This window comes from Convolutriloba macropyga, chromosome 11 (assembly GCF_964194025.1).
Source record: "Convolutriloba macropyga chromosome 11, txConMacr16.3, whole genome shotgun sequence".
In the NCBI taxonomy this organism is placed as follows: Eukaryota; Metazoa; Xenacoelomorpha; order Acoela; family Convolutidae; genus Convolutriloba; species Convolutriloba macropyga.
Genome location: NC_134478.1, coordinates 37,842,206 through 37,862,415, shown reverse-complemented (window position 1 = coordinate 37,862,415; position 20,210 = coordinate 37,842,206). Strand labels below are relative to the sequence as shown.

The following is a 20,210-nucleotide window of genomic DNA, read 5'->3' as shown; positions in this document are numbered from 1 at the left end:
ACAAAGAGAGAAGACTAAAACAGACCTAAAAGGGTCAAAACTACTTTGAACTCAAACCCTTCAAGCTGTTACCGAGAAACGGGAGTCTTGGGAAGATTGCGGAGGCAGTTTATTGCACTCTCAACCATTGGCGCGTGAACCGCAACACTATACCTCTCAGCCATCAAGCCAAACATTACAATTCAGTTAAATAAAAATGATTAAAAAACTGGACATAGAAATGTCTAGGTAATGACTTCGCCAACAGCTTCGGCCGAACTGATTCTGAATGAAAGGCGGGGCTTAATACTAACATGCTTCAGCCAGAAGGCGTAGCGGTTTGATTCAATATTTTTCAGCCGTGGGTAGTGATATCACAAAAGGACGTCAAATGATATTCGAGCTCATCATAGAGCAAAAAGAAGATTTTAAATGAAACAATGAATCCAAATTCGGCAGTTTTATTTAATTTTTAGTTAACTGGCGCCAATCGAGTTCAGCTGCCTCAAATTTTAAATGAGCAATTTAGATCACGTGAAACTTAAGAAGTCAAAGAAAAAACATAGCCGACATATTGCCAAAAAATAGCCGCAGTTGACCCCACTGACCACCTTCAGGATTGAAACAGAAAAACGTAAAACGAATTTAAAAAAAAACATAGCAGAACAATTCCTGAATAACAATACAAAAAGAGAACGAAATAAAATCCTAAATACCACCATTTTTCCAGCAATGTCAAACTTTGTTGGTCAACGAAGCGTATGACATTAAATTCACAAAAAAACATACCCGGCAGATTGCCGGAACAAAGCCGCCGTTGATTCCCATAACCAGGATTAGGATTGAAAGAGAAAAAAAAACTAGTGAACAAACGATTTTTGTACAAACAATTTTAAAGTGCGAAATATTTTGATGTCATTTTGGAGCTGAACATGCTCCGGTTTCGTAATGAGACCACGCATGGGCTAGTATAATACCAATAAGCATTAGAGATGGTAACTAAGAACAAATTTCGATTAAAGGGCATCTAAAATCGGGCTTTATGGGTTTATCCCGTTTCTTTTTCTGATTTCGTTTTTTTTGATACTGACTCTGTCCACTTTGAATTGCTTTGCTGAGCAACTGCTGTCTAAAAAGGCTTTTAGCAGAATGAGAGAAGAGTGAAACTAGCCCAGAGAATTCAAAAAGATTTCAGGCAAAGTGTCGTAAAGGCGGCAAAATGAGATAAAGCGAAAAACTTTTATCCGACGAAGTAAAACACATAGCAGGAAAAGTCCTGACGTACAATTAAAAGAACATTCATTTACTAAATAAACAAAAACTAGACCTAGAACGACTGTGAGTGAATCGGAAAAAACCAATTCCTAAAAAATCAGATCAAAAAATTAAAAAAAAAACAGAAAATCAATGTCAAACTTCCGCATTTGAACAAAAATCCACTAGCGAGCAATGGAAATTCGGTTCAGGTCAAGAATGACTTCTGAATGGATTGGGAAAACCATTTAGAAAATCCGATCAAAAAATCGAAAAAAAAAACAGTGAAAATCAAAGTCAAATTGCCGCATGTGAAAAAACCCCTAGCGATAAAGCGAAATTTTGTTCAAACACCGTTTTCTCACTCTACTTTAAAATTAGAGGGAAACATTTAATGCTGCAAAACCACTCGCTTTTTCGCTCCAACTCCTGTTTCGGCGTTACCAAAATCACTACTCCAATTTGACTTCAAAAATCATGAAAATGTGTGAACAGATTTTTAAAAAAAGACAGCACCTCAATACAATTCAAATTCTTTGAATTGTAAAAATAGGAGCGCTATAATAGCCAGCTGAGAAGCTGAGGCGGCTATTAAAAAAATCTGAAAACAATTTTCAAATACTTATTTTTCCAAAAATTAATGTCGCAAAAATCATCGACATAAACGAAATTTTATATGGGTATTGACATTATGCATCCTTAGAATGCGTACACAATACAACAATCCTGCATCAAGTTAATGAGAGCCTAAAAAGGTCAAATTACGCCTCACTAGAAGGGTATTGAGAACTCAATAAAAAGCAACAAAAACGGTCCGAACTCTAAAATCCACCAATAATTTGAGTCAAAATAAACTGTCAAAGTAATGAAATCTACGAACTAAAACAACCCACTAGATTCATTTACACCTTATTAGCAGCCAATGAGACGCTTCTTTAATAGAGTTAATAATTGATAAGAACACAATCACAAAGCACAAAAAAATACAGTCAGCACTCAAGAAGTTTTTTTTCAAAACAGAGTGCCGAATTTATAAATGCCACTAGCTAAGAACTTGAGCCAATATACAGGTTCATGAATGCCTCATTATCAAAGAAAGGTGAGACCTGTCTTTGATGAGAATTATGGACAACACAACAAAATGAATAACTCAAAGAGCCCAATTTCCAAAATTCGTTAATTTATGAATTGAAAACAGCAAGCGCTAAAGTCAAAGAAACATTTAGCCATGACCTAGGGGCATCAAGTGGTTCACTTATGCCTCATTAGAAACCGAGTGATAAGAGAGCAAAAATAATAAAAAATACGGCAGACACGAAAAACTCACTAAAATAAGACAACAATTTGTTTTGTCATGAAAAGCAAAAGTTTCAGGTTTGCCAGCAGTTGGAGTCGAAAATTGATTACAAGTATAACATTTCAATTGCACTCAGAAAACAAAAACGCAGAGAACAGAAGTAAAACTGCCGAATGTTAAAAATAGCTCTCATGAAAAACCTGAACTTTGTTCAAACATCAAACTCTCACTCCACTTTTAAAGTAGTCTTTGAAAAATCAAGCTACGGATCGAATAGTCATTTCAATCTGTTTAATAATCCGTTTTGAGTGAAATCACTGCTCCAATTTGACTTCTCATTGATATCGAAAACTTGAAAAAAAAATGTGAATAGATCTTTAAAAAAGACAGCACACCAATACGATCCAAATTCTTGGATGGCTAAAAGGTTTGTAGAAACAAACAAGAGACAGGGTAAAGGACAAAAGATAGCAAAATCGAAGACATTCAAATTGCGCCATACTCAGTTGTAAAAGTGGCATAAAATTCAATATATCTAATTCTTAGACAAAAAAAAAGCAGCTGCTTATTAGACAAAGTATTAAACAATTTGAAGAAACTGCTGCAAATCTGAATCAATCAGAAGATTCGAAAATCGTGTCCCATTTAGATGAGATCTGTCAATAGTGCGACTAAGAGCTAGAAACAACATTAACAAGCAAGGCAAAAAGATTGCCGGAATAGCTCCGAAAGAATAGACTTGCGTGCCGTATAATAGAGATAGAAACAGATACAGATATAAGTTGAAAAAGTTGAACGCCGGTCAAAAAGCTACGAAAAAAATTAAACGATAAATTAATAAAGCTTGTTAAAATTCATTGCCCAGAAGCCTTTTCATTAGGGACCCCTATTACACATATGAGTTCCTTTGACCTTAACCTAATTCAAATTTAACTTAAGTTTAAAAGTGCAGAAGTCATTTTATTGAGTGAGGTAAGTCACTGATGACCAAAATCTAATCACGCAAAAAAAACAAATCTTTCGATGACCATCAAAAAATCATCTAATGAGAGATCATGATACATTTCCAGATGCATTACTCTGGTAACTAAACAGCTGAACAGGCAGATGCAATGCATCTGATTTTCAACTATTTTGCAGTCAAAAAGGAAGGGTCCGAACACATCCATTCCAGTGTTTGTGATAGCGTATTGCTCAGATTGATTTGGATACCGGAAGGCAGACAAATCGGCCATTTTGGGTCTCACATTGACTGCTCGCCATCTTTGGCAAATGAAGCAGTATTTTCCGAGACTCCTCAGTGCCCTACGTATAGAAACGATCAAAAAAGTATGTAGGGAAGCTTCAACATGGTCAACACTTTGTTGCTCTCCACAGTCATGAGATTTTAGAAAAGAAGTCAGGCGATTCTGCATTTGTTATGTAAATGTCGAGAATGTTTTGAGCCGAAGGTCAATGATTCTTTGTTTAATCGTCCACCAACTCTTAAAAGAAGGTCATCATCTATGAATAGTCGATAGTGGTGCGGACTTCCCTCCTTTGTTTAGATCTGTCTCGAAACAATGACGACATGGTCTGTTGTGACATCTTGATTAGGTAGTTTCTGGGGCTCCTATAGTCTGTGGGTAAGCCGTCTTCAGTTTAAGAATATTGTTTATTGAACAAGGTCGCGCTTTTTGGACTTCAGTGCGCGCACTGCTCTGAACACTATCCTTGCGATTTTTAGTAATTTGGTCTATATCGAAAAACTGGCATCAAAAAGGGGGATTTATAGCTGCTGATGTGTCATCTGAGCTGCACAAGCGTGCTTGCCATCTTAAAAATTTAAATTCTCCGGAGGTGTCGACAGGAAGCATGGTGGTTTCAGCCAAAGTTCAGCTATGTTTGCTGGGTTTAGACCTCGTGTGTCGTGACCAGCTGGACTTATCCTACCTCATAGTATGTATTTCCACTCAACGGGGTTTGCCTTGTTGCTAATCTTCAACAATTGCACGATTTTCCACGTACATTTTGTCTTTTTTTTGGATTGCATCCATCCAAGTTCGCTGTGATCTCTGTCTAAAAATGCATTGAACTAAAAGTTATTCTCATTTTCCTTTCAAAAATCAGCCAGCCCGACACCAAGTGGCACTTCTTCCAGTTGAATTTTAAGATGCCGAGTTCTTTGATGGTAGCAATTTTTGTTTTGCTGATGACATAGTGTAAAACAATGGTCCATCTGTGTAGGATGCTCTGATGAATACTATTGCAGCAATTGATGCATCAGTAAAGGTGTAAAGCTGATGTATCCCGTCTGTATCACGTAAAGTTGTTGTTGGATGTCAAACACCACGGAAATTGAAGTGTTTTCAAATTCCAAAACCTAGTGTTCAATTTGTGGCTGATAGCCTTTAGCCACTACTTGATCCCAGTTCCTGCCTTCTTTGTTAGTCTTTAGAATGCGTCTGATTACGACTTCAAAGTGCGAGGTTAGATCAACTAGGCAAAACAAAGATGCTGCCATTGACAGCAATTACCGTTAACTAAAATCCCCCTCCATGAACTCACTTAAAATCGGCTTTTGTGAACATTAATGTATCGGAACATGGTCCCGAAGTTTGACCAAGTATTCTCTGTTGATTCACTTAGACCTAGACCTTGACGTTCCGCTCTTTCCATTTTTTATTGCCTTAAGGAAGCTGAACCATTTGTGCCACTTGAGGGGACGACCGTAGGAAATATCTATCAACATCTCTGACAGATTTATCGTATTCTGATACATCATTGCTTGATGTCCACGTGGGAGCGGAACAGACATTTAATGTACTGTTTGTCACTAGAGGGCTAACTTGGGTGAAAATTCTTATGCAGCAAAGGACATGGTTTGCGCGTAACCGCATTTCCTTTATTGTGGTTGCCGTCTCAATTCCTAACATAGCCGGCAGATTGCCGGAATAGCTGCGAAAGAATAGACCTGCGTGCCATATAATAGAGATAGAAACAGATACAGATCTAAATTGAAAAAAAATCGACTCCGCTCAAAAAACTAGGCTAAAAAACTTTCAGCGATTAATTAATAAAGCTTGTTACATTCATTCCACAGAAGCCTCTTATTAGGGACCTTTACTGCACATATGAGTTCCTTTGACCTGAAACAAATTCAAATTAAACTCAAGTTTTAAAGTGCAGAAGTCATTTTATTGAGTGAGGTAAGTCACGTATGATCAAAATCTAATCACGCAAATTACCTAAAAACCTCCGCTAAAGCGAGTGAGAAATGACGTCACGCGCGCAAATGCTGTTAGTGAGAGGAAGAAGTCATTCAGAATATTTGACTTTTTCAGCTTTGCTGTGTGAACAAATGTAAAACGAAAAAAGAGCGTCAGACGACGAAACAAAAAAACATAGCAGGACAAGTCCTGACGCACAATTCAAAGAATTTTCATTGACTAAACAGAAAACTAGACCTAGAACGGACTATGAATGGATTGGAAAAACCCTTTAGAAAAAAATCCGATCCAAAAAATCGAAAAAAGAGTAAAAATCAAAGTGAAATTGCCGCATGTGAACAAAAAACCACTAGCGAGAAAGCGAATTTTTTGTTCAAACACCGTTTTCTCACTCTACTTTAAATTTAGAGCAAAAAAATTTCACGCCGCAACACCAGTCGCTTTTCGCTCCACTTCCTGTTTCGGCGTGACCAAAATCACTACTCCAATTTGACTTCAAAAATCATGAAAATGTGTGAACAGATCTTAAAAAAGAAAAAAAAGACAGCGCCCCAATACAATTCAAATTCTTTGAATTGTAAAAAACATAGCAGGACAAGTCCTGACGTACAATTCAAAGAATTTTCATTGACTAAAGAGAAAACTAGACCAAGAACGGAATATGAATGGATTGGGAAAACCATTTAGAAAAAAATCCGATTCAAAAAATCGAAAAAACTGTAAAAATCAAAGTGAAATTGCCGCATGTGAACAAAAAACCACTAGCGAAAAAGCGAATTTTTGTTCAAACACCTTTTTCTCACTCTACTTAAAATTTAGAGCGAAAAAATTTCACGTCGCAAAACCACTCGCTTTTTCGCTCCACTTCCTGTTTCGGCGTGACCAAAATCACCACTCCAATTTGACTTCAAAAATCATGAAAATGTGTGAATAGATCTTAAAAAAAAAGACAGCGCCCCAATACAATTCAAATTCTTTGAATTGTAAAAAACCAAGAGCACCGCAATATAGCTACGCTCAGCTTACAGCTTCGCAGCTATAATAACCAATAGAGGCTTGTACTTTCCTTTTGGTTTCATATTGGTAAAGCTCTCACATCGTAGACTGATGCTGCATTATTGGAAACCAGGGCACTCGAGCTCGTTGTGTGATGTTCAGATCTTGGAAAGAGTTCGTGCTCCAGTATATCGACCTGTCTTGTCAAGATTTTGTGCTTTTAGAAAAAATGCTCAGGACATTTTGATGCATTTGAGTTTGAGCGGGGAAGACATGTCACAAATCCTTTATTTCTTCTTTTTCTTCATTAACTCTTCTTGCTTCCGTGTTTCTGCAGAGTCAGGGTAAATCAATGTCGAAGCTACCGGGATACTCACTTGACGAACCTTTTGTGCATTAGATTGCATTAGAGTTGACAGTTCCATTCCGCAATGGGCAATTTTTATTCAGAGGACTGGTTGATGGATCTGCAGAAGAGTTCCGAGCAGATTCACAATCACTTGTATCGATTCTCAACGTTTTCGCATTTCGTTTGCATCGTACCATAGCAAGGTTCCTCTGTGCAGCCTCTTCAGCTAGATTTGTCACCTTTTCTGTTAGATGATAAGCTTCAGGTGTTCATCAGAAAGTATGTTGACAATTTCTGTGAGCCTATAAGTTCAAAGGTTTCCTTTGTGCTGTTCAACTCTTTTGTCTTCAATTGAAGTTTCTACTCGAGGCATTCTTGGCTGATGTAGTTTTTGTTTTGACTGGCATTTTGCAATCTTTAGGATAATTTAAGCTTCCGTTTAATGCTCTGTTACCACACTAAGTTTCTTCATACAGTCTATTTGTTTTTCTTTTGTCCGATTAATTAGGTTTTAACTTTTAAGTCTGGCTACAATTCGATTTTTCTGCCTAATGTTTCTTTTTACTGTGAGGGCTTTCACTAATCACTGAATGTTTGCAGGCGAGACGATTTTTCACTAAAAAGTATGACAGCCAGATTTAATGGTTGAAGGTTGGTGGTCCGAGCCTACCCAGGAGCGCAAGAAATGTTAATGCTTTTCAGCCCTATTCTTGCATTCCAAGACAATTTCTAACACTTCCATTCTCTGGAATTCCCAAATTAGGATCTCAAATTCATCAAAATTCATACAATTAAATTCGCGTCATTTTGGTTACAATGGTGGGACAACATAATTGCAGAACTTTCGCGCAATTTACATACAATGAATATTACCACACGGTTGTTATAGCCACCGAGAAGTTATCAAACTCAGAGGCGAAGCCGAGGTGTTATGATAACTTCGAGGGCGATAACAACCGTGTGGTAATTTTTTTAATCAACACCTGTTGCGATCATGTTTGTTTTTTAGACTCCAAGTTTATCAAACTGTTTCCATCATTAGACTACGAGTTTATCACCAATCTTTTATCGCCACTGTTTAATAAGTAACAGTGGCGATAAAAGAGTGTGACAAACTCGTAGTCTAATGCTGAAGTGTTTTTCCAGTGTCGATAGGGCATTAAAATTTATTACACTGGCAGTTTATTTAACTGCTATTATCGCAACAGCTGTTGATTAAAATATATTAAACTATTGACTTTCACGACCGCTTTGACCCAAAAGATGCCGTCGACCAGGTGCCTTTATTTTCCACTGCTTTGCAATCGTTTTCCCAGTCAAAGCTGTGGGTCGAATAGTCTCGTTGGGGATGGAGGTATTGTAGTGGGGTTCTGCTGGATAGAAGACGTCTTTGGATGCCGGTTTTTAACGGAGTAGAATGACCAAATGAGTAAAATCCTTAGACATGATGGCAAGAAAAGCGCAAAAATGTCAAGCAAAAAATTTGCATAAAAAGCCCAACATGTTTACAATAATTGCTACGAACTTCGTTCGAGAGCAATTAATAACAAGGAACCCGCAGCCTTGCCCCTTTTTTTTACCAAATTTAAATTACAAAAATTGTAGTTGCAAACAAATCGGAGCAAATTCAACAGTTGAATAATTCAACAAATCGGGGCGAATTCAACAGTCGGCGTATATAGACGGTGTAAAGGAACTTTACAACATCTATATACGCCATTTTATCAAACACTCTTATCCAAGTCAAAAAATTAGTTCACAAGGCAATTTTTCTTACTTTCCCTTTTAGATCAAAACGCCGTCTGAACGATTAGTACTTCCGATGAAAAAGACCTCAAGAAAACCAATACTCCTCCCTTTCCTTTAAAATAACCCAGCTATCGCTTTGAGGCTGTCAATCAAAAATGCGGGACGCTGATGTCTGAGCCTGCAAGAATAGAAATTACCTTCAGTAATGGATAAACCTGCCAAAACAAATTTTATCAGTCAGATATTACTTCGAAGCCAAGCGAATCACAATAAGTGAACATAAAACCGACTAATGTCGGAAGAATTGCTCTCGAACGACAGTCGAGGCAATATAATTCAGGGGCTATAGCCTAGATAAATTTTTCTTTATGGGTTCAAAAATAGTTAATACGCCGGGATTCGACCGTGGACCTTCCGATCCCTCGCCAAAAGAACTGCCCACTCGTCTATCAGGCCCTCCTTGTTTCTATGCTGAAATCGATTTTATTTTAGCAACAAACTTTACTTCCCAGAGAGCAATAGAGATCACCCGAAAATGAAGAACGAAAGCGTGAAAAAGTCATGAGAATTCAAAGAACGTTCCAGAAGAAAAGCGCAAAATTTCCAGCAAAAAATTTGCATAAAAAAGACCAACACGTTTACAATAATTGCTACGAACTTAGTTCGAGAGCAATTAATAACAAAGAACCGGCAGCCTTTCCTAGCCCCCTTTTCTACAAAGTTTAAATTACAAAAACTGTAGTTGCAAACAAATCGGGGCAAATTCAACAGTTGAATAATTCTATGTCGGAATAATGGGGAAGAACATCGGAGAAAGAAGAAAGTTTTAACTTTGATACTTTTACCTATTTCAACATGTTCCTGGATAAACTCTCCAAAACACTTCCAGGGGACGAAATATTCACGTCCCTTCTCTCGCATTCGCTGTGCTTTGGCCACAATGTACTCTCTGCACTCCAGGAACTTGACACGGTACTTGGGGAACAAGGAGCCATTAGTTGGCATTCCCTCCATGCCAGATGAACAATCGTGCTGCCGCCAGAATTCTTGTTCCACAACGTCACGCTTGATCTTCTCCCTCAGCGCTCCCATACCTGCAAGTTTAAATCACACTATCATTATTGTGTTATAGTTTACATCACTATTGAAATCAAAAGGGAAATAGCACTCTAAATTTCTGAACTTTTACGAATGTTCTTTTCGATCAGTATGATGGATTATACTAATGGTTTCCAAAAGCAATACATTTAAATAATTATTGCAAAATATGAAAACTGCCATTTCATGCCATTTTTAACTAAACTTTTCCATAAAAGAGATTTAAAAAAAACTTCTTTATTTGGAACTAACAAGTAACTACTATATAAGAGCTATCAAAAATTTCGTGTTTTGAGGGTTATATTTATCTAAACATGCCCACCACATTGCTAAGAAATAGCCGCCATTCATGCCAATAAACCCGTCTGGGAATGGAAGAAAAAATGGGGTCTTTCCCATTATAGCATCCCCCCCCCGCCCGCTTAACCTATAACCCCCCTAATCGTGGTAATTATACCATATTGACCATATGGGTGGTGGTGGGGTCACTGCTTTCTCAATCCATTTTAAAAGCAGTCTAAAAAATTTGTATTCCATCAACTACTCACTTTTTTGCTCCCTTCGCCACTCCAGCGGAAATAAATTCACTACTCTAATTCGTCTTCCCATTGCCAAAAGAAGTGTGAGCAAAAGACAGCGCAGCAATACAATTTCTAAGAGTTGTAAAAGATATAGAGCCGCTATAATAGCCCACTAGTATCAGAGGGGCTATCAATAAAATCATCATCACAAAACAACAATGTTTACTTACAATGCTTGCAATTTTAGATTTGTTGATATCAAAGTAAATAAGAAGCTGTCGAGCGAATTCAATTCGATAAGATGTTTCTGTAGAATTCAGTTGCTCAACTGAAGCCTATTACAGTTAAGAAACATAGCCTGCCGATTGTAAAAAAACAGCTGCAATAGCTTTGCAGACTTGCTGTCTCAAAACGCAATTAAAAAAGACCGGAGAAGAGAACTTTAGGTTTTTCTATTTCGTTTTTAGGAAGATAAATTGTAAAACTATATGCTGCCCTTAAATCATCTTCAATTATAGTGACATTCTCAGGTGACCTTAGAACCTTCAATTAGGCTACAATCAATTTGATAGAGAGGAAAACTCATATTGATAGTGAGATCAGTCATTTGCGACCAAAACATTAACAAGCTAATAAGGAAAAACGCCCTTATAAGAGTAAAAATTGACGACAGAAGAGATAGAAATCGACAGAAAAAGGTTTATAGTTGTCAAAAAATGTTTTAATTTGGTAAAAAGTTTCAGTTAGAATCTAAAAATATACCCGGTAGATTGTCGGAAAATAGCTGCCGTTGATTCCCATACCCAAGATTGGGACTGAAAGATAAAAATTTTTGTACACAAACAATTTTAAAGTGCATACTACTTTGATGTCATTTTTGAGGCTGAACATACCCTACTTCGCAGTGAGACAACACTGGAGCTAGTATCCATACCAATAAGCATTCCAGTTGGTAACTAAGAACAAAGTTCGAATAATGGGCATCTAAAATTGGGCTTTATAGGTTTATCCCGTTTCTATTTCCGATTTCGTTTTTTGATACTGACCATGTTCATTTTGAATTGTTTTGCTGAGCAACTGTCGTTGAAAAACACTTTCAGCAGAATGAGAGAAGAGTGAAACTAGCCTACAGAAGTCAAAAAGATTTCACGCAAAATGTTGAACAAGCTGTGAACTAGGTAGAACAAAAAAGGAACATAGCAGGACAAGTCCTGACGTACGATTCAACGAAATTTCATAGAATAATCAAACACTAGACCTGGAACGCACTATGAGTGAATTGGAAAAACCACTTAAAAAATCCGATCAAAAAATAAAGAAAGCGAAAATCAATGTCAAAATGCCGCATTTGAACAAAAAGACACTAGCGAGAAATGGAAATTTGGTTCAAAGAAAAAACTAAGCCTAAAATGAACTATAAATAGATTGGGAAAACCATTTTAAAGAATCCAATCCAAACCAGCTAATCGAAAAAACAGTAAAAAACGTGAAAATGCCATATGCGAACAAAAAACCACAAGCGAGAAAGGCGAATTTTTGTTCAAACACTGTTTTCTCACTCTGCTTTTAAAATTAGAGTGAAAAAATGCTCGCCAGAAAACAATTCGGTTTTTTTCGCTCCACTTCCTGTTTCGACCAAAATCACTACTCCAACTTGGCTTCAAAAATTATGAAAATGTGTGAACAGATTTTTAGAAAAAGACATCGCTCCGATAGTTTTTAAGAAGTCAAATTCTTTGAATTTTAACAAAATAATGTAAAAGAACATATCAGTGCAAGTACTGAACTAAAATTGGAAAAAAAATTGTCATTGATTGAATCACACCATAGACATAGAAAGGACTATGAATGTTTCAAAAACGCATTTTGGAAAAACAATTGATAAAAAAATAGCAAAAGCAGTAAAAACAGAAGACCAATTTCCGCACGTGAACAAAACATTACAAAAATTTACACTTCAAAATCAGAACAATTCAAAAATTTGGAACGGTAACAAAAGAAGAGCGCTTAAGTTAAAGGCTTTGAGAGGCTGACGGCCCTTAGTAAACATTGCTTAAAAATCGCCAAATAGCTACGATAGATTACAACGGTATCAAATACATTTTTGTTGATGAGCCATAACAGTTTGGATTAAGAACAACAAACAACAAACATAAACGGCAGATTGCCGGAAAACAGCCGCTGTTACAAGCTTGATGCACATCAGGATTGAAACAGAAAAAAAAAGATAAATTCACCAAAAATTTTTTTTATTCAGTGTCAGAAAGTTCTCTAATTTAGCGGGCAGTTTCAATTGGATTCCAAATCTATACTTAATTCAGCTTCCAAAAAGGCAATACCAATGTGAGTTAGCATGCACTCTCATGAACTTTGATAACCTAATTCTCAATGACTTAATGCCCGGGCTTTATCCGTTTATCCTGTCTCTTGATTTTGCTCTTTTGAATTTGACTGTTTCACTATCTTGCGTAATTCATTGGGTGAATGGATATAAAAACCATTAATTTGAAACAGTGAGTGAGATAAATCAGCAGTCAAACTTGAAAATCGTGACTTAATTAAACGAAAACGTGATCAAAAGGTAAACAAATTTAAAAAAACTAGCAGGACAAGACCTGAAGTACCATTCAACGAAATTTCATGGAATAATCAAAAACTAGACCTGGAAAGCACTATGAGTGAAATGCAAAAATCACTTTTAAAAAAATCAGATAAAAAAAGAAAATCAATGTCAAAATGCCCCATTTGAACAAGAAACCACTAGCGAGAAATGGAAATTTGTTTCAAAGAAAAAACTAAGCTAAAATGAACTATGGATGGATTGGGAAGACCATTTTTAAAAAATCCACTCCAAACCAGCAAACAGAAAAAAACAGTAAAAAAGTGAAATTGCCAAATGCGAACAAAAATCACAAGCGAGAAAAGCGAATTTTTGTTCAAACACTGTTTTCTCACTCTACTTTTAAAATTAGTGAAAATGCACGCCGAAAAACGACTCGCTTTTTTCGCTCCAATTCTTGTTTCGGCGTGACCAAAATCACTACTCCAATTTGACTTCAAAAATTATGAAAATGCGTGAACAGATTAAAAAAGATATTGCTCCGATACAAATCAAATTCTTTGAATTGTAAAAAAAAATTATATAAAAGAACATATCAGGGCAAATATTGAACTAAAATTCGATAAAAATCTCATTGATTGAATCTCAACATAGACCTAGAAAGGACTATGAAAGCTTCAAAAACGCACTCTGGAAATAAACGATAAAAAAACTTGCAAAAGCAGTAAAAACAGAGACCAATTTCCGCACGTGAACAGAACCTTATAATAATTTAAACTTCAAAATCAGTACAATTCAAAAATTTTGGATGGTAACAAAAGGAAGGCGCTTAAGTTAAAGCCTTTCAGAGGATGACGCCGCTTAAAAACATTGCTTAAAAATTGCCAAATAGCTACGATAGAATAAATAACGGTATCAAATACATATTTTTGTTGAAGAGCCATAACACTTTGGATTAAGAACAACATAACCGGCAGATTGCCGGAAAACAGCTGCTGTTACGTGCTTGATGCACATCATGATTGAAACAGAAAAATAAAAAAAAATTCACCGAATTTATTTTTTATTCAGTGTCAAAAAGTTCTCAAATTTAGCGCGCAGTTTCAGTTGGATTCCAAATCTATACTTAATTCAGCTTCTAAAAAAGGCAATACCAATGTCAGTTAGCAAGCACTCTCATGAACTTTGATAACCTAATTCTCAATGACTTAATGACCGGGCTTTACCCGTTTATCCTGTCTCTTGATTTTGCTCTTTTGAATTTGACTGTTTCAATATCTTGCTTAATTCATTGAGTAAATGGATATAAAAACCATTAATTTGAAACAGTGAGTGACATAAATCAGCAGTCAAACTTGAAAATCGTGACCTAATTAAACGAAAAACGTGATCAAAAGGTAAACAAATTTTAAAAAAATAGCAGGACAAGTCCTGAAGTACCATTCAACGAAATTTCATGGAATAATCAAAAACTAGACCTTGAAAGCACTATCAGTGAAATACAAAAATCACTTTTAAAAAAATCAGATGAAAAATATAAAGAAAATCAGTGTCAAAATGTCGCATTTGAAAAAAACCACTAGCGAGAAATTGAAATTTGATTCAAAGAATAAACTAAGCCTAAAATGAACTATGGATGGATTGGGATGACCATTATCAAAAAATCCACTCCAAACCAGCAAACAGAAAAAACAGTAAAAAAAGTTAAATTGCCAAATGCGAACAAAAATCACAAGCAAGAAAGGCAAATTTTTGTTCAAACACTGTTTTCTCACTCTACTTTTAAAATTAGAGTGAAAAAAATGCACGCCGAAAAACAACTCGTTTTTTTCGCTCCAATTCTTGTTTCAGCGTGACCAGAATCACTACTCCAATTTGACTTCAAAAATTATGAAAATGCGTGAACAGATTTTTAAAAAAAAAGATATCGCTCCGATACAAATCAAATTCTTTGAATTGTAATAAAAAAATATAAAAGAACATATCAGGGCAAGTATTGAACTAAAATTCGATAAAAATGTCATTGATTGAATCTCACCATAGACCTAGAAAGTTTCAAAAACGCATTTTGGAAATAAAAGATAAAAAACTCGCAAAAGCAGTAAAAACGGAAGACCAATTTCCGCACGTGAACAGAACATTACAATAATTTAAACTTCAAAATCAGTACAATTCAAAAAAATTTGGATGGTAACAAAAGGAGGGCGCTTAACTTAAAGCCTTTCAGAGGATGAAGCCGCTTAAAAACATTGCTTAAAAATTGCCAAATAGCTACGATAGATTAAATAACGGTATCAAATGCATATTTTTGTTGATGAGCCATAATACTTTGGATTAAGAACAACAAACATCACCGGCATATTGCCGGAAAACAGCCGCTGTTACGCGCTTGATGCACATCGGGATTAAAACAGAAAGAAAAAAAAGAGATAGATTGACCGAATCTATTTTATATTTAGAACATTACAATAATTTAAACTTCAAAATCAGTACAATTCAAAAAAATTTGGATGGTAACAAACGGAGGGCGCATAAGTAAAAGCCTTTCAGAGGATGACGCCGCTTAAAAACATTGCATAAAAATTGCCAAATAGCTACGATAGATTAAATAACGGTATCAAATGCATATTTTTGTTGATGAGCCATAATACTTTGGATTAAGAACAACAAACATCACCGGCATATTGCCGGAAAACAGCCACTGTTACGCGCTTGATGCACATCGGGATTAAAACAGAAAGAAAAAAAGAAGAGGTAGATTGACCGAATCTATTTTATATTTAGTGTCGAAAAGTTCTCTAATTTAGCGCGCAGTTTCAGTTGGATTCCAAATCTATACTTATTTCAGCTTCTTAATAAGTCATTACCAATGTCAGTTACCAAGCACTCTCATGAACTTTGATAACCCAATTCTCAATGACTTAATGACCGGGCTTTATCCGTTTATCCTGTCTCTTGATTTTGCTCTTTTGAATTTGACTGTTTCACTATCTTGCGTGATTTATTGAGTGAATGGATATAAAAACCATTAAGTTGAAACAGTGAGTGAGATAAATCAGAAGTCAAACGTGAAAGTCGTGACTTAATTAAACGAAAAACGATCAAAAGGTAAACAAATTAAAAAAAATAGCAGGACAGGTCCTGAAGTACAATTCAACGAAATTTCATGGAATAATAAAAAACTAGACCTAGAAAGCACTATGAATGAAATAGAAAAAACACTTTAAAATCAGATAAAAAATAAAGAGAGAAAATCAAAGTCAAAATGCCGCATTTGAACAAAAAACCACTAGCGAGAAATGGAAATTTGTTTCAAAGAAAAAACTAAGCCTAAAATGAACTATGGATGGATTGGGAAGACCATTTTTAAAAAATCCACTCCAAACCAGCAAACAGAAAAAAACGGTAAAAAAGAGAAATTGCCAAATGCGAACAAACAATCACAAGCGAGAAAGACGAATTTTTGTTCAAACACTGTTTTCTCACTGTACTTTTAAAATTAGAAAGAAAAAAATGCAAGCCGAAAAACAACTCATTACTCCAATTTGACTTCAAAAATTATGATAATGTGTGAAGAGATTATTAAAAAAAAGATACAAATCAGTTTCAGTTGGAATCCAAATCTATACTTAATTCAGCTTCTAAATAAGCAATACCAATGTCAGTTAGCAAGCACTCTAATGAACTTTGATAACCTAATTCTCAATGACTTAATGACCGGGCTTTATCGGTTTATCCTGTTTCTTTTCATTTTGCTCTTTTGAACTTGAATGTTTCAGAATCCTGCGTAATTCATTGAATGAATGGATATAAAAACCATTCAGTTGAAACAGTGAGTGAGGCAAGTCAGAAGTCAAACGTGGAAGTCGTGACTTAATTAAACGAAAAAACGTGATCGAAAGGTAAAGCGAATTAAAAAAAAACATAACAGGACAAGTCCTGACGTACAATTCAAAGAATTCTCATTGACTAAACAAAAGACTAGAGTGAATTGTGAAAACCAGTTCCAAAAAGATCAGATCAAAATGAAAAAAAAAACAAAATCGAAGTTTAAATTCACATGCGAACAAAAAACCCATAGCAAGAAAGGGAAATTTGGTTCAAACAAAAAACTAGGCCTAGCATGAACTTCGAATGGATTAGGAAAACCATCCAGAAAAACATCCGATCCAAAAAATCGAAAAAACAATAAAAATCAAAAAGAAAATGTCGCATGTGAACACAAAATCACTAGCGAGAAAGCGAATTTTTGTTCAACACCGTTTTCTTACTCTACTTTAATATTAGAGTGAAAAAGTTTCACGCCGTAAAACCACTCGCTTTTTCTCGCCACTTCCTGTTTCGGCGTGACCAAAATCACTACTCCAATTTGACTTCAAAAATCATAAAAATGTGAGAACAGATCTTTAAAAAAAGGCAGCGCCCAATACAATTCAAATTATTTGAATTGTAAAAAAGGAGAGCGCCTAAATAATAGCAGTTGAGAAGCTAACGGCGGTTATAAACATTTGCAGACAATTGTTTGCTGCCCTTAATTCCAATCATTTGTGATCTTATTTGTGATCATCTTTCGCACAACAAGGTACCTCATTGACAAGTTATTGGAAATAATGAGCATCAATTTCCATCACTTTTAAATTAGCGGTAAAAAATAACAAAAAATCTGCGTTTACAAATTGCTCGTATTTGCTTCTTAAATTGCACAGCAAGATTGAAAGCAACACTATATAATGATGCTGCAGAAAAAGGATAAATCCCAAACTGCAAATGATCTGCTCATAGTTAAACCCCCTCATGCAGGGAGGGGGGTTACGCTGAATTGACTAAAATTACAACGAAGCATAAGCCCCTAGCAATTGAAACGAGCTGAGCGTTTTCAGACCTGAAACTCCATTTTGTAAAACTTCAAACAACAATCGAGAAAATTTGCTTTTCGGAAATTTTATATTAAACTGGGAAAAACTCGCTTTTCTTTATTAGCGTTTCTTAGTTCCATCAGGTTTTCACATATGAATTTCAAAACCAAAAATCCAAAATGGAGCAGGATCTAATTTTAGTCTTTGTTATAATTCTTCAAACTTACTTTTTTAACGTCTCCTCTCATTTTTTCCCTTGTTTTTCGTCTTTAAGATGTTGTAAAAACTCTTGCCAAGCATAAACTTATTAAAGACAGTCATCAGTTTACTTGGAAAGTAAAACAAATGTCTCATAATACGACAAGATCGAGGATATTCATACATTTATATTCAAGGAAGAAAATAGTAGTCATACAGAAATTAAAACAGCCGGTAAATTGCCGGAATTTGGCCACCGTTGACCCGCTTGATGCACATCAGGATTGAAACGGAAAGAAAAAAACTGATAAAAATTGAGATTTTTTTGTTTTTTTAATGTCAAAAAGTGTTCTAATTTGGCGTGCAGTTTCAGTTAGATTCTAAAACTATACTTAATTGAGCTTCTAAACTGAAAGCAATTAAGCTTAATACTAATGTCAGCTACTAAACACTCTAATAAACTTTGATAACCTAATTCTCAATGACTTAATGACCGGGCTTTATCGGTTTATCCCGTCTCTTTTGATTTTGCTCTTCTGACCTTGACTGTATTCACTGTCTTCGTAATTCAGTGAGTGAAAGGATTTTAAAAACATTCAGTTGAGACAGTGAGTGAGGCAAGCCAAACGTGAAAGTCGTGACTTATATAAAACGAAAAACGTGATCAAAAGGTAAATCGAAATAAACAAAAGGAGAGCGCTTAAACAATAGCCGTTGAGAGGCTGACCACGGCTATTAAACAAAAACAAAAATCGAATAAAGTCAGATCAACCTTTGGAAGACCAGCCTAGCATCAAAGTGTACGAGTAGATATTTTATTAGAAAACAACCTTCTCAATTTATGACTTCAGAAATGAGAACATCTTGGAACATCGCTCAACTGGCGAGTTTCGAGAATTGAGAAATTTTTGCGGTGTATCAGACTGAGGGATTCAAAACCGCGACCTCTCGCATGAAAGTCGAGGACATTATCTACTACGCTATACAGACTATATACATTCACTGCTCGTAATGGGTTTCATTTTAGCAGCCTACTTATTTTCTGAATAAGCGCAAATCGAATCACTCAAAAAATCAAGTTTGAAAAAAGCGTGAAAATCAAGTGTGAAAAAAGCGCCAAAGTATGAAAATCACTCGAACAGCGTGAAAAGTCACCAGAGAAATTGAAAAAATGTTTTGAGAAGAAAACAGTCAAACAATTTTGCATTAAAAAGACACCTACATTTACTATAATTGCATCACTTCGTTCGCGAACAATTAAAATGGATACTGCAAATGGAATTTGCCAACAAAAATTGTTATCAACATATTATATTTCAGCCCTTAAACATTACATTAATGACATTCAATAGTTTGGCCTGAAAACAAAAAGGCGGCAAAAATCCTATTTACGACAGGAAAACCTGCTTAATGCAATTTGAGAGAAAATTGAGCAAATCTGGAAAAATCACTTTATTCTTGCCTTCCCAAATAAATGCTACTTTTGAGAAAACCTCGTGGCCAAGGAAAACAATAAGGCAAACAAAATTATCAGATGCTACCAAATAAATAACATAGCCAGCAGTTTGCAGCACAATAACCGCCACTGACCGCCTTTGGGATTGAAACAGACCGAAAAAATAAACAACAAATGACAGTCTATATTTCAAATTATTACAGAAAGTCGTGACTTATGTAAAGCGGAAAACTAGATCGAGAGGTGAAGCGAACTGAAAAGAAAACAAACCCTTTTTATACATATTGACACTGTGTCGTTAGAACTAATACACAATACATAACTTTTCGAATTCATTAACAGACAATACAATTTGGGCAAAATTGAAATTAGGCGAAAATCAGAATGTTTTTTTTTTACAAATTAGCCAAGTCGAAGGAAGAAAAAACAAAACTACAAACTAAATTCCTCAATCCGAGCGTAACGTACAAATTTTGAAATTGTAAATCAATCACTAGTTTCGTTACCTAAAAAGGGGACCGCAAGTACGCCAAATGGACGCAAGATTCCCAATAGCAGTCAAGGTAAAAAAAAAAACTATACATGACAATCCGTAATCAAACGGTTTTATAGAACTATAGAAGTCATTAATAATTTATGAAACAAAAAACATCGAAGTAAAAACACTGCAATGAGCTAAAAAAAATAG

At 35.5% G+C, this 20,210-nt stretch overlaps 2 protein-coding genes across 2 annotated transcripts in view; both read right to left on the bottom strand.

Moving 5' to 3' along the window:
- LOC142349643 (voltage-dependent calcium channel subunit alpha-2/delta-1-like) overlaps positions 1 to 20,210 on the bottom strand; it is a 261,704-nt gene that overhangs the window by 109,812 nt on the left and 131,682 nt on the right. The gene's annotated exons all lie outside the window — the stretch shown is intronic.
- LOC142349655 (uncharacterized) overlaps positions 1 to 20,210 on the bottom strand; it is an 85,820-nt gene that overhangs the window by 15,157 nt on the left and 50,453 nt on the right. The window contains exon 6 of the mRNA XM_075401372.1: positions 9,679 to 9,927. Within this exon, the coding sequence (XP_075257487.1) occupies positions 9,679 to 9,927 (249 nt within the window). The remainder of the gene's footprint in view (positions 1 to 9,678; positions 9,928 to 20,210) is intronic.